Genomic DNA, 15,492 nt, shown 5'->3' on the forward strand with positions numbered 1-15,492 from the left:
TGTCCGATGATGTCTCTAGCACATTTGGATTGTTAAGATCATAAAGTTAGGGTAAATGTTTGAAGAAATTTTAAAAAATACATACTATCTATAGTATAGCCAATTTACATAATAGTAATATTCATCAAAAGTGTAATTTAAAGCAATCCTGCATGTGATTATTTACTTGAATTTTTCACAGTCAGTTCCTCAAGTGCTAGAACGGGTCCCAGGGATTCTGACGTTTTGTTTAGCAGTGCTTTTTCCGAAAATTATTCTAATTTTTTACAAAATATTTTGTATATGAAATTATTTTTCATATTAATTTTTATAATGTTAATTTTTGCGAGACTTTGGGCGATACTTAAAAAAATATAAATGGAGCTAAGTCTCTTTAAACAGGAGGTATGTGAGTTTGAAGTTTGCTTGGGTCTGCTGGAATCGTTCTAGGTGTAACGGACAATGTCGAGGTTCTAACACTAGAGGGTTAAGAAAAATTTAAAGAAATTTATAATTATAATTATAGATTTCCCTAATACTTCTCTTCATGTAAAAATATATTTTTTCTTTTATAAGCACCTGTAATTTATCTTCGTATAGAGGAGAACTAACCTAATAGCACGGAACGTTTCGGGAACGTTCCTTGAATACTTCGCGGGAACCATCGGAACGTTCCAGAAACGTTTCCTGAGCGTGTAAAATGTCCACCGCTTCGAAAAGTTGCACTGGGACCTGAAAGGAACCTTCCATTATTATTATTTTTAACAAAAATTATCTCTTAAACTGTAGGACATAGATAAAAATAGATGTCATTTTTTAGTTTTGAATACCGCATATATGTACTACATTGTAATATGGCATCCATATCAATAACTGACATCAATCCGGAAGGTTCCCAGAACGTTCCGTACTATACGCCTGTTGGGTAGCTATGACAACGCCATCAATTTGGAACTATTTGGAAGGAATTTGAATTTAATTTTAACAAGAAATCCTATAGTAAATAACGAAGTTTAGACCTCAGTATAATATTTATTATTAAAATGAATTGATATTTACTGCACTTTTTCATTAACATTCCTCTAATAACTTTGAGATACCTAATAATTCGGGTGTCAGATAGCACTGGTATTAAGTTAAAAGAGATACCCTGCAGGCGTATCAGTAGATGTTTGATAACGCTGCAATCAATTTTGCGTATTCCATTTACTTTCAACTCCTGCAGCCTCCCCACATGAGTAACTGCTTAAATTTTCTCCGTATTGAGTATTTTCGGATGGTAATCGATAGAATGACTTATAGCTTGATATCCTGTTTTAATTAAAATATTCATCATCAATCCGTTTATTGACATACGACCGATAATTTTTATGGTTATGTTCATAACCAATGACGTAACTAGAACGGGTTCAGCTGGTATGAAAATACAAATTTCTCACAGAATCTTTTTGTAAGAAAGTTTGCTTTAATATTTTGCTTCATTTCTAAAAATGTTATATACGTTTTCAAAGCAATAATTTATTTATTTATTATATTTAAAAACAATGCACACGTGCTATCTTGTGTAAATTTCTAATTTCTATCTATCAGGGATATTATAGTAGGTTTTGGCCGCCGCGAGCGCTGTCACAACGGTAAATAGCAAGGTCATGTCTTGGAAAAGTCACATTTTAATTCTTCTCGCATATAATTATTTTTTAACAAGATTGTTTTTTCACAGGTCGCAAGGACAGGTTATTTTTATTACCTAATTTGAACTAACATTTTAAAGAAACAAGGCAGTCAAAGAATTTTTCGCTTCTGTAATAAATAATCTTATAACATTAAGATTATTCAATTTGTGGAAAAAATTTAATTTTGAATTATGAATTATATTTAAGAAATAATTATGTTTGTATATTCGAGGTACACGTGTGTTCACATACATGCAAATATACTCAAATGTCACTAAAGACTTTTTTCCTTCTAGTTTTAACTATCCGAAGTATTAGACTGAGCGTCTATACGAGTTTAGAGTTTTCTTACACTCTGTGGGCAACTCCCTTATACACGTGCCTGATAAACACAAATTAATTTTTAAGTTTGGAACATTTCAAGGTAAGGGAGTTAAGTGATGGGGTGAGGAGCAAGAGAGTCAAGAGGGATTAAGGGTTAAAGAGGCGTGGCAAATATTAAGGGTGATATGTTGGAGGAGTGAGAGTAAAAAGGGAGCGATTGTTAAAGGGCATGAGGGAAAGAAGGGAGAGGCTATAAGACGGCAGGGGTGGAGAGAGAGAGAGAGAGTTGAGATGATGAGGCGAGGAGTTCTTATGACAGGGGCGTGGAGTGAGGGGAACATGTCTAATAAGGGGTGGACAGTGTTGAATGGGTTAAGTGCTTAGGGGGTAAATGGAAAAAGGGACAGGGTAGAGAGGAATAAATGAGGGATGTGAGTGATATAGAAAAATGGGAGCAGCGAGCGGTAATTATAGAAATATATTACAAATCGACTTACCAATCTGGACAAGTTTGACAGCATTGCCATTGTGCTGTTTGAGTGGTTCATTGCAGCTAGCATGCGTGAGATCCTTGAGGGGGTTGGTACCCTCTTCTACGAGGTTTCGAGTATTTTGCATAATAGCTTTTTTTGAGTTTCTATCTCTGACACGAGTTCTCTGACTACCGTTTTTTGCGGAGGCAGTTTTACTAAACTTTATATGTCCCTCCAATGTTTCTTTACGATTTTTATCGTTTTTGTGATTGGCAGTGATAGCCTTTTGTTTTCTGTCGTCGTTTCCACTCTTGGAAAGGCGACGTGGAAATGCGGAAGTTAATCCGTTTTGACGAAAGGGGTTTTCGTAGATTCTAAAAAGTTCATCTGCCGGATAAATGACGTACATGCCAAATTGTCCTTAAACCCGTAGTTGACCTTAAACTCACAAGAGTCAACATCGCTGTTCTCCACTTCATCGTCGTTGGTGCCACAAACGGAAAATTCGTGCCAATGACAATTTAAATCCACTCCGATGACGAAATGCGCGAAAATCCACATTTTTCAATTTGATGGTTTATTTGTGCCTTTCATCGCAAACTATTTTTTATTTTTATTAAATTATTGGTGTATTGATCTGCACTCGCTTAGAAGTGGATTCATCTCGCTTCTGGAACAGAAAGAAGATAGAATTTTTATTTAATTTATTGGGTCAGTGATATTTTCCACTCGAGGTAGAATAGAAATACAATCAAATAAAAGGAGATATTGATCATCTCGGAGACACTCAATTGGACATTTTTTCTGTAATGCACATTCGAAATAAAGGACAATTTATGAAATTATTTAATACCTCGTGCAAAAGGAATGATTGGCGTTTCGTCCCACACTTTTTCTCAATACATTACTCCTACGGCATAACTCTGATCTAATTAATTTCACTTTATTTTAGCTTCTAAATCTCCTTCGTTTTACACGATATGGGAAAGAAAAATTTAACTGGATTTGTTAAAAGTATTCAAGTCACGCTACAATCATATCATTGCAGAAAGTTGTAAAAAATTGCATTCTTCATTTATGTTTGTGCAAGATTTTAAACGGCATGCCTTGCTTGGAGTTGGCAGAATGTAAAAAAATTTTCTCTTGCATTGTATAATATCTATTATAAAAGATTTTGAAGTCGACGAGCGTGAAATTAATGTTCCAGTTTCATTTTATTGTGGTGGGAAATGTAGCAGCTAACATAATCTGACAAGCCTTTTAACTCTGTTTCAGGCATTTTAGACACTAGGGTGGTCCCAGCATATATTGCAAACTTTTTATTTCGAATTTGTATGCATATCATCTGAAAATTGGTTTGAATCTACAAAAAAATAAATCGATTTTTTGCGTGCGAACAATATGAAAATTTAGAGATCTCTTAAGCCCCATGAAGTTTAAAAAGTATTTCCCATAAGAAAAAAAAGAGGTTTTTGTACATTTTATTTAGAATCGTCAATATCAACTAAAGCAAGTTTAGCTGCAGCATTTCTGTTCAAAATTAGTCATAGAATACGAATAAATATTTTTTTAATATCACCACCACAAGCCTGTTTCATAGGGTCCCAAAAAACTTTTAAGTAAAAATATGGATTTTGCTAGTTTTTAGCACTAATTATGATTTTATTGCAAATTGTTTTATTACAAATTGTTTCTAATACATTATATACTACTTTATACTGCTAATTGGGTTTTGAAATAAATGTTTTAAACAATTTATTATTGTTTTTAGCAATTTTCTCTGTGAATAGAGATAGAAAATCGCAGATTTTTCAAAAACTTGCACTTTTTGTCCAATTTACAATTAAAGTAATAATAAATAATAAGTTAATAATATTCTCTTTAAATAATGCTAGAAATTGCAGAATTTTCTAAAATTTTCATCTATTTGTCCATTTTTGAATTAGAGTGAAGCAACAATGAATGGAAGTTAACAAAAATATTTGTTTAAACAATTTATTATTCTTTTCAATATGGTCTTAGCTTAGTGGTAGAAAGTTGCGTTTTTTTCTAGTATTTTGAACCATTTTCCTATTGTTCTCTTGGAGTGAGTAAATAATTATTGTTTATAACTGTCTTCTTCTTGTGGTAATGCTCGAAAGTTGTGTTTTTTTCTGTAATTTTAAACTATTTGTCCACTTACCTTGTAGTAAGGTAATACTTACTGCATGCTAACAAAAATAATAGTTAGGACAATTTATTATTATTTATAACTATCTTCTGTTAGATGAGTTCTGGAAAGTTGTGATTTTTTTCTAAAATGTTGAACTTTGCTATATCTTTTTGCAATCTTTGTAAAAAATTAATATTTTTAATTCTTCTAATCAAATTAAGTTAACAAACCTCAAGACCATTATTTTCGGTTCGGCTGAGGACAAATAAAATAGGTTACAATAAACTTCCAATTAATTTTATTACCTATTTTTATTCATATTGCTCACAAAGCTGTATATTAGTAGATAACAATTAATAACTAAATGTACAAATTATTATCATCCCACTGTAATGTTAAAATCATAAATAATGTTTTATTATTGTTAAAATTAGAAAATTTTGAAGTGAAAATGATGGTCTTCATGTTTGCTAACTTAATTTTTGTTTAAAAATAATAGAGGGTTCACTTCGCTACGGACTATACGCGTACGTGAGTATTTCATTGTAAAGAATGATATAGAGAATAGATAACGCGGCGCGCATTACCACCCGAATCCGTTAACATAAGTAGGAAACTCAAAATTAGGAACACTACTAAACACACAATAATAAGAAGAAAGAAGCCATGGCAGACGGAATTAAGAAAAATCTATCTTAACAGGCGGAAAATACCCCCCTAGTAGCTACAAATGTTGATATAATCGGCATGCTACAAAAATTATCAGACCGGATGTCTAACATGGAAATCGCGGTACTCGTAAAGAAGAAATTCGCTCTTTAGCAAAGAATTTGGATTTGGTTACTTCGGACGAAAGCGAAAGGGGGAACGATGATGAATCTCGAGCAGGTAACGATGACGCGTTGCATGTAGAATCTGAACCAATTGATCCTGGGATTCCACAAAGGTTGTCGAACGAAAGAGTAACAATTCCCACTGAAGTCAAACCTATAAGAGAAACTATCACTGCGAGAGACGCAGTCAAATTAATTAAAAAATTCAACGGACAAGACGATATGGGAGAAGAACCCTTCATCGCTCTTGTAATAAGTATTAAATTACAGTGCTCAAATCCAGGTGTTTTATTAGACTGGATCAACGCAGAAAAAATCGAAGGAGAAGCGGAAAAATCTATTCGTTTCTTATCAATTCAGGATTATGATGATCTTTTCAAATCTCTTAAAACTAATTTTGGAACTACTGGTTCTCTAGAAACTCATCGCACAAAATTCTCACAAGTAATTCAAGGAGCTGGGGAAAGTACGCACAATTTCAATGCAAGATTCAACCAAAGAATGCACGAACTTTTGTATGCTGTTCAGTCGAAAAATCCATTAACACATGAACGAGAAATTTGCATAAAAAATTAGGAGCAAACAGTTCCCGAAAAAGCCATCATGAATTTAAGAGAAGAACTTTCAGACTGAGTTTCAAGCAAAAATCCCAGCGATGTTAGAGAAGCACAACAAATGGCAATCCAATTCGAAGTTTGGTTAACGGAAAGAAATAAAATTCGCCAATCCAAAAACACGATTAAGCCCCAAATACTAATTCGCACAACTGTCAATAAATCTCCTTTCAAAACCTTAAACTCCCAATTAAATAAACAAAAATACCCTTCATTAAATAATCCTCTAAATCACAGCATACCTTTGCAGCAGAGAATCCTGTTATTTTGTAGTCACTGCAAAATCTCTGGACACACCAAAACTCAATGTATCTCGGAAAACAGAAAAATTTTCATACGAAAACCTCGGCAAGTCGACCTCAGAATTGTGTGAGTTATCTCCAAGAAGAAACGGAAGAAGAAGATATCAAAGAAACGGAAATGGAATAGAAGACAGAGTATCAGCAATATCTGGAAGATTATAGTATAATCTATCAGAGGACAATTACACGGAGCAACCAAACCAGTAAAACTATTAGTTGATAGTGGTCCATCGATAAATCTAATAAAAGAAAATTGCATTAACAAATATCAGCAGAGAATTTCAATGAACAAAGAGTTTTTAATGGGAAATGATAAGCACAGGACAAACGAAGTCACCAAGTTTAAGTTTCAAGGGAAAGAACATATCTTTGTGATTGTACCAGAAAATTTCCCCATACCCGAGGAAGGCATCATTGGAACACCATTTCTGTACTCTTATCAGTTCAGCTTATCAAACAGCTCCCTCCAGCTCGATGATAAGATCTATCCCTTGGAGTTCGACGGTATCCTTATCCCCGAAAACACCATAAAAATGATAAGCGTGGAAACAAACAGAAATCAGGGACACATTCTCATAGAAGATAATCCCTACATTTCAAATTCCATTTACCGTATTGTTGACTCACAGGTTATGATTCCGGTTAGTAACTAAACCGAATCAGACTTGAGATTCAGTGATAAAGAGATAAAGTACAAGTATATCAATGTCACCCAAGAACGAGAAGAGCGTGTAACGTACATTACTCAGAATGAATTAAATGCTAGATTGAAATTATTAAATGGAAATTTGAGGCTTGAACACATTGAAGATGAACACAAATAACAGATTCAAAAGATAGTCATCTCTTATCACGACATTTTCTCACTGCAAGGAGATCCCCTACCCTGCACAAGTCTCGCGTCACATAAAATCATCCTGAAAGACGAGGCGAATATTAACATACGTCAACCACGACATCCAGAATGCCACAAGGAAAAAATCTTAAATCAGGTAAATGAAATGTTGAATAAGAGAATAAAAGAATCCTCGGACTCACCATTTAATTCACCCTTTTGGGTAGACCCGAAAAAACGCGACGCGTCGGGAAAAACTAAATGGAGGCTTGTAATCGATATCAGGAAGTTAAATGAAAAAACAGATCAAGATGCCTACCCACTTCCTTTAATCGACGAAATTCTGGACCACTTTGGAAAAGCAAAATTCTTTTCAGCCTCTTATTTGAGCTCAGGATTTCATCAAATTCAAATGGACGAAAACTCGAAAAAATATACTGCATTTTCTACATCCGAAGGACATTTTCACTATAACCGCATACCTTTCGGACTTAAAAATGCTCCAGCATCATTTCAAAGAATGATGGACACAGCATTAAGAGGACTCTTAGGAAAAATATGCTTTGCTTATCTGCACGACATTGTTGCCTTTGGTAACACACTCGAAGAACATAACGAATATCTGGTTATCTTATTTGAACGTTTGCGGTCTACTGGACTTAAACTTCAACCAGACAAGTGTGAGTTTCTTCAACCGGAATTAGAATATCTGGGACACGTGATCACGGAAACCGGAGTGAAACCAAACCCATATAAATTATCTGCCGTCCAAAATTTCAAAAGACCCGAGAAATAAAAAGAAGTTATGTCTTTCTTGGGACTAGCTGGATATTACCGAAAATTTATCAAAAATGCTTTGCACCGGTATTAAGATATCCCGACTTCAAGGACACAATTACTTTGACCACTGACGCACATAATGTTGGACTGGGGGCAATTTTATCGCAACCGAGACACCCAGTTTTTTACATCTCAAAAACTCTAAATGAATCTAAGCGACGTCAATTCATAATACGAACGGGCCATCATGCTTTGACATGGCTTTTTAACGTAAAGGGCCCTTCATCCAGGTTAATGAGGTGGAGATTTCAGATGGAAGCGTAAACATACAAGGTCGTGCATTAAAAAGGGAAGGAAAATACGGCAGCTGACGCGCTTTCGAGAATGCACCCCATTCGAGATTAAAATCTCTCAGAACAATCGAAAGAGAATGCCAACATCAACCAAGTAGATGAATCTCAAGAAGTTTACGAGATTAATATATAGTACCATCATTATCAGGCGAAGATAATGAACCAATTTCTGAAAAATTGCGAAATCATAAACCGACGGATGAAAAGGAAATTCAAAATGATTATGCAAACTGGAAAGGAACCGCCTGCCTAGTAAATTAATAATGAAACATGTCGCCAACGGAAAGAATTGCATTAAAATTAGCAAACAAAACATTTTCTCTTTGCTAAGAATCCAGTTACCAGACTATGCCGAAGAAAAGTGGGTCAAACTCCTCTACATCAAAATTAAAGATTTCACCAGAAAGAAAACCTGGAACATACTTAAATTTCATATGGAGGATCCCATGATAAAAATAACAGAACGTGTACGCATCGGAAATATTTTGAATTTTCTATTACAGACAAAATTCACAGAATATACATTTTTACTGTGCAAACGACCTGATAAAAAATTGAGTGAAGAAGAGAAACAGCACCTGTTGAGGGTTCACATGGAAACGTGGCCATTGGTCACTTTGGAGAAAATAAAACAATCGAGAGACTACGCGAACAAACATCATGGGAAAATATAGAAAAAGACCTAATCGAATTCGTTAAAAAATGCCAAGCATGCCAACGTGAAAAACTAACCCGAATTCGCCCCAAAGTTGAAGCAGTCATTCCGAAAATGCCGACGTAGCGGAATGAGAAGATCGCGATGGACATAGTTGGTTCATTGCCGGAAACAACGAGCGGAAATAAATATATTCTGTCCATCCAAGATGTGCTCACGAAATACATAATTATTATAGCACTATGGGAATCGACGAGCGAAAGCATATTAAAAAATCTACTAGATCATTAGATTTACATATTTTCCTCTCCAAAGCACATCTTATTTGACCAGGGCGCTAACTTTGTATCGGAACTGGTTCAAAAATTTGAAAATCTTTTCAGAATCTAGCTCATTAAAACAACTGCTTTCCATGCACAAAGTAATGGATCCCTCGAGAGAACCCATGGAACAATTAAAGATTTATTAAAAACATACATGGCCGATAACGAGACGGAATGGGACCAAAATTTGAATCTAATATGTTTAGCATTTAATACCGCAATTCATGAGAGTACAGGTTTAACGCCGTTTGAAATGACATTTGGAAGAAAAGCCAATTTACCTTCAGCCTTAGCAACAACTACGTCTTTAACCCATCAAGAATTGTTAGACATTTGGTGAAAGAGACATGAAGAATATTTGGAAAAGGGGAGGACTGCCATTCAATAAACACAGGAACGATTAAAAAGGCAGCAAGAAGCAAAAATAATCATCAGGAATCCTCTTTTCGAACTAGGAGATTTAGTACTACTACATAATCATAGCAAAAGAACAAAATTAGAAAGTGAATGGCTCGGACCCTACACCATATGCAAACGCGTCCGATCCTCTGATTATGAATTTTTATACAATAATCAGCATTACACTGTACACGCTAATAGGTTGAAGCCCTTCTACCAATAGTTTCATCGGTTCATTTTAGGTTTCTTTTTAGAGGATACTGCTATCATTTCTCTCGATCATATCTGCTAACGTGACCCTCACTTCACTCGATGGATCCACTATATTCGCCGAGGACCTTGGTGCATCAAAAATCTATCACACTACATGGAGAATCATTTCTTCCGTCGACACACACGGCATTGACAAAAGATATGAACAACTTAGTGTCTTGTATAGATCCGTCTCCGAACGATGCAATCAATGTTTAGAACAATTTGAACTGAAAAACTTAAAATCCCAAATTTAGAGATTAAATTTTCAAAGACTCTTGCTCAATCAGTTATCTGGAAAGAATCGCTATTAATGGGGAGCTTTTAATCTTATTGGAAGCATATCCAAAACACTTTTCGGTACACTATCTGGAAGTGATTTAGATTATGTCAACCACGAACTTGATCAACTGTATTCCCAAAACAAAATGGCATTGCAAAATCAAACTAAAGTAATTAGGACTATTTTAACTTCGGCTGCACATGATGTAGATTCCTTGTTTTCAAAAAATAAAAACATTACAGATAATTATAAGAAGTTAGCCAATAAGACTAATGAAAATATCGAAAACACAGTAATGGCTAATCAGATCACAATCATGACCGTTGTTATATCAGAATTAAGTTAAGACATATCGCTATTAATCGATGCAATAAATGAAGGTAAACACGGAATATTACATCCCCAAATTTTAACTTCGACTACACTTATAGATGGATGTAAACAATCTGAAGAAGTAAGCAATGAAAAGCATGACATTCAGTTAGTAGAGGAAAATTATCAATGCTTGATTGATATTGCCGAAATAACTGTTTAATTGATAAATGGTAAATTTGTTTACTCAATTGAAATGCCGATTTTAAAACAAGAAATATACCAAATAAATCATTTAATTCCGATACCCTTACAAAAGGGGGATAATTTTATCACCGTAATCCCAAATGGAAATTATGTAATGATCAACGTCCAAAAAACTTTTTACATCCCTGCATCAGAAAGTGATCTTAGTTACTGTAAGTTACTTGGAATCACAGAAATTTGTAAAAGAAAGAATCCTAGCTATCTCCTAGCAGAAACTAAGTCCTTCGAAACGCAACTGACAGTAAACAGCGTTAAAATTATAAACAACAAAATATGTTAGATAAATGTAATCATTATTGATCAAATGATATTTTACATGTTACAAAACGAGCAGGGTGACATTATGATTCCAAATAAGGAGGAGACCATATAAATTTACTGCGAAAATTTAAATTATGTAAAGTCAATAACGGGAGTAACTTCAATTAAGGCTCTAGATAACTGCATTGTACATACCCAATACACTATTGTAAAATTAAGAAAACAAAAGTGAAAGCGCAGAATTTTTCCTACCGAAAAAAACGTTACAATTCCATTCTCGGAATCCGATTTAAATCTTGTAAGGAATGAATTCCTACCCTTTAAAGGACAAATAAATGACCAGGGATTAAAATCAGCCGGAAAATCTTTAGATGAGATAGAAAATGTTTTGAGTAAAGTACAGAGTATTAGAAGATCTCATTCTTGGAAAGAACAGGCAAAGAACATTCTTTCTTATTTAGGCTACACTTCGTTAATCCTTATCTCAATATTTGCACTTTATAAATGCGGAGTTTACGAATTAATTCAGAAATGCCTTCCTAGTCTCTGCTTTAATTTTTGTTGTACGGCTATTAAGATAAACATCGAAATAATACCACAAGTTGTCGTCTACGTACCAGCGAGCGCTTCTACAATTGAATCAGTGATATGATAGATAATAAACCTATTAACTTTAGAATAAAGTAAGCTATGTATGTAGAAAGAATTTCGGGAGAAATTCACTCTAACAGGGGAGGTGTGAAGCTAGAAAGAATAGGTCAAAATGTTTTAGCTTTGTAAGCTCATTCTTCCAATAGAGAGCAGTTTTGCAGGCGAAGAGTAGATAGGTATCATCCCCTCCCTTTTTATATGAGAAGGGCAGTAGAGTGTAAGCTTTCATCGTGGGACCCATGATCAAAGAAGCTATGGTCTCGCCACGCGCAACTAAAAAAAAGTGAACCAATCAAATGGCCCGTAGAGATTCGTAAAGTGACCTCCACTTTTAAAAGGACGTTAGGTGGGAGTTTAAACCGTGTTAAACGCTGCAAGTGCGAATTGCAGAAAAACTCGAAGACAGCCTTATAAATAGTCGTGTAAAGCTAAAATGAAAATCAGAAACATGTCACTTATATTTATGAAGAATATAAAAACGGCAAAAGCGTGCTATTCAAAAATTGTAAGTGCTTTGCAACCTATTTGTAAAATTATAATTCCGTAGTATGCACACGGCCGATTTTGGAAATAACGAAGAAAGAATACAAATTTTCTTGTGTGTTTTTTCAATTATGAACTTGTTTTAAATCATTCGCAGTAATTGTATAAAGTCTGCTAAAGTAATGTTTTTATTATTTTAACTATTATAAAAATTAATTATAAGTGATTAAAAATAGAATCATTGATTATAATAAAGAAGAATTATTGTAATTATTATAATAATACAATATAATACAATGTACTTGCTGTACTGGACCTACATTAAGCGTATTATTTCAATTTTTGTAATTTTCGGACGTTTTACAAGTACTGCTTCCATATCAGTACTGCTTCCATATCTTGAAATATCACGGGAGGTGTTGTTATACTTTTTTAAAACTAAAAATTGAATTTTTTATCTCAATCCGAAGCCGTACCCGCTCCAATTTTAGGTTTGTGTAAGTTTCAGATCTTCAAGTTTCACATATAGTGCCCCTAAGCTGGATAACTTTTTCTGATCAAACTTTTTAGACCTTAAATCAGGAATACTTAAGCTTTTGAGTATGTAAGTTTGAGAAACGATGTGCTACATTATGACGCGAAATGATTTGAATCGTTAGAAAAGCGTCTCTGCACTGCCATGGTAACCAATATGGAGGTCACTTTACGAGACGCGGCTCGTACATATTTCGTACCACCAAGTTGCGGCACCATAGCTTCTTGGATCATGGTGGGACCGTTCCAGCAGGACCTCGGCTCCAGATTCATTCCGTGTCTGAAAGCTACGGCTGCAACTTGTGTTTCATTTAATAAACTATCTGACCAGGTTTACGAGTCTGTATCAGGACAAAATTAAATTAAAGTGTCTTTTCATTCAGACCGTCACATTACTTAATCCTTTCATTTTTATAATTATTTCAATTTTCAAGATATACTCGCTGAAATTTTGAGTTAAAGATCCTCAATTTTAGGAATTGTTAAAAATAGTACTGGTAAACTTGCACCTGAGGCAATTTTCAACGAGAAAATAAATCTCTTGTGACATGTAAACACAATAATAATAGTGGAACGGTAAATATTGTCGCGACACTCGTTATATATTTCATATTCAGTAAGGGTATGCAATCTCCAAGCTCAAGCAGATACTTTTATTCTTGTAGGTATGCATCATGATACAATAGACTTAATTTTTCATTCCAAATATTCCCTCTACACCGGATTCTAGTGCGGAAGTAGGTCAATATTAACTATTCAATACGACTGAACTCATTTTGAAATTTAGACCGAACAAGCTTTGCTCCTGGTCAATGGTGTGAAGGTGATATTTTCACATTGGCGAAAGTAATTTAAAGTCTCATTGTGGGAACAATAAAAATAGCTCTTTTTATAATTGACTAACCAATATCTGAATTGTTGATATGTCAGGTGAGTTATGACGTAGTTTTTGATTTATAAAAAGAAGCAGATGATATTCTAGATATTATGGATATTTTGCAGCAACTTTAAAACCAGAAGGAATTTCTGTAATATTTCTCAATATTTTAAATAGCATTAAAAATACTAGACATTTCTACAATTCTTTTTGAGCAGATTATAACTAAACGTTTAAAATTAATGAATTAATTATAAAAATGTTTGGTTTATTTTTTTGGATAAGCCTAAACGTCCGAGAACTGGAAAAGGGAAGGAGGCATGGCATGTGTTCGGATGTATAGGCACTAACTTATTTTGTAATTATATTGATTGCATTTACTATTTATTCGCATAATTTATTATAATTTACACATGATTAAGGTCTTATAAAGTTTATAAATACCGCAATACATTTCCTTGAAAAAGTCCGCTCGAAAGTTTTAAAATCTTCTTTGAAATGTATAATTCTACTTGGCAGAAGAGATCTTAATTAACTTCTTAAGATCAAAAGAAAATAGAGAAATTAAGTTCTACTTTACCGCATTGCTTTCATATGTATTGAATTTATGTTCATCAAAGGAATCTAAGAGCCTTTTTATAAAAAGATAATTTTTCATACTTAAATTTTACTGAGCTTTTTGTGCATTTTTCTCCGTTATTATATTATGAGTAAATAACACGATCTGCAAATAAGTAAAATATTTTTTTTAATTTGCTTAGACCTTTATAATAACTCTTTAAAAATATAAGCACCATAATTTTTCAACGTTTATTTAGTTAAGCAAGTTGAATAAATTACAAAAATCACAAGCCAACATTAACAAAAAATCGGTAATGAGAAGAAACAAAAGAGGTGTAGTCGAAGGAATGGTAAAACTATAGAATAGCGGCTTCTCCCGTATAACCATTTAACGTAAAAAAATATAAAAAACTTGTTATTATTTGATAAATTCTAAATAAACAAGGTGGGGGAAGAGCATTTTTAAACCAAATTATAATTTTTTTTACAAAAAAAGAAGCTCAAATGCATCTTGCATACCTGACTGAAATCACTATACTTTGATCACAAAAATTAATCCTGATTGAACTTGTATACACTAAACTTCTGTAAAATACATGTAAGTCTAACAGTGTTCGTTAATAGACAAATAAAAAAAACATGTTATTAACAAACAAAAAGCATAACTTCAAAGATATTAAAGACATGTGAAAAGTAATTGACAATAAAATGACAAGAACTAATTGTAGGGTCTAGGTTATGAGAAAAATTGTTTTTTCTGTGTCTATACGTTTGGACAATATTTTATGTTCATGCACATTTATAATAATGCGATCGAGTCTAAACGTACGAATCTGGAACGGGGAAGGGAGAACTAGAAAAAGGAAGAGCGTGTGGGTTGTATCCGGAAGTATAGACACAGTCCATGTTGCCTTTCCTTTTTTATCTTCTGTTTACCTTTTCTAGTATCAAACTGGAAAGGAAAAAAGAGCTGGAAAAGGCAAGAGGGGTGGTTTATGTCGGCAAATATAGACACAATGTACATCCTTTCCCCTTTTCCAGCTTCCCCCTTTCTGCGTTAAGTATGACATAATAATGAAATGATGAATTACACAGCCACACAAAAAAAATTGTGCGGATCTGGTAAGAAGACACACGTATTTCTATGGATTTTGGGGCGCTGAATTCAAATTTGGTATCAAAAATCACCCATCACATCATGGTTGAGCCATAATCTCAAAAAATGACGAAAAATCATGCACTGAGGCAAATAAATTTCAAAATAATGCCACTGATGCAAATTTTCACTTCAAAAACATGTCGACAACTGTGAAGGA

At 33.8% G+C, this 15,492-nt stretch overlaps 1 protein-coding gene across 5 annotated transcripts in view; it reads right to left on the bottom strand.

The window, feature by feature from the left end:
• Positions 1 to 15,492, bottom strand: part of LOC117177533 — a 255,878-nt gene that overhangs the window by 175,379 nt on the left and 65,007 nt on the right. For all 5 annotated transcript variants that reach the window (XM_033368308.1, XM_033368311.1, XM_033368309.1 and 2 more), the window contains exon 2: positions 2,474 to 3,119. In XM_033368308.1, coding sequence (XP_033224199.1) covers positions 2,474 to 2,858 — 385 coding nt within the window. In that variant the 5' untranslated portion in view covers positions 2,859 to 3,119. The remainder of the gene's footprint in view (positions 1 to 2,473; positions 3,120 to 15,492) is intronic.

This window comes from Belonocnema kinseyi, chromosome 7 (assembly GCF_010883055.1).
Source record: "Belonocnema kinseyi isolate 2016_QV_RU_SX_M_011 chromosome 7, B_treatae_v1, whole genome shotgun sequence".
Taxonomy (NCBI): domain Eukaryota; kingdom Metazoa; phylum Arthropoda; class Insecta; order Hymenoptera; family Cynipidae; genus Belonocnema; species Belonocnema kinseyi.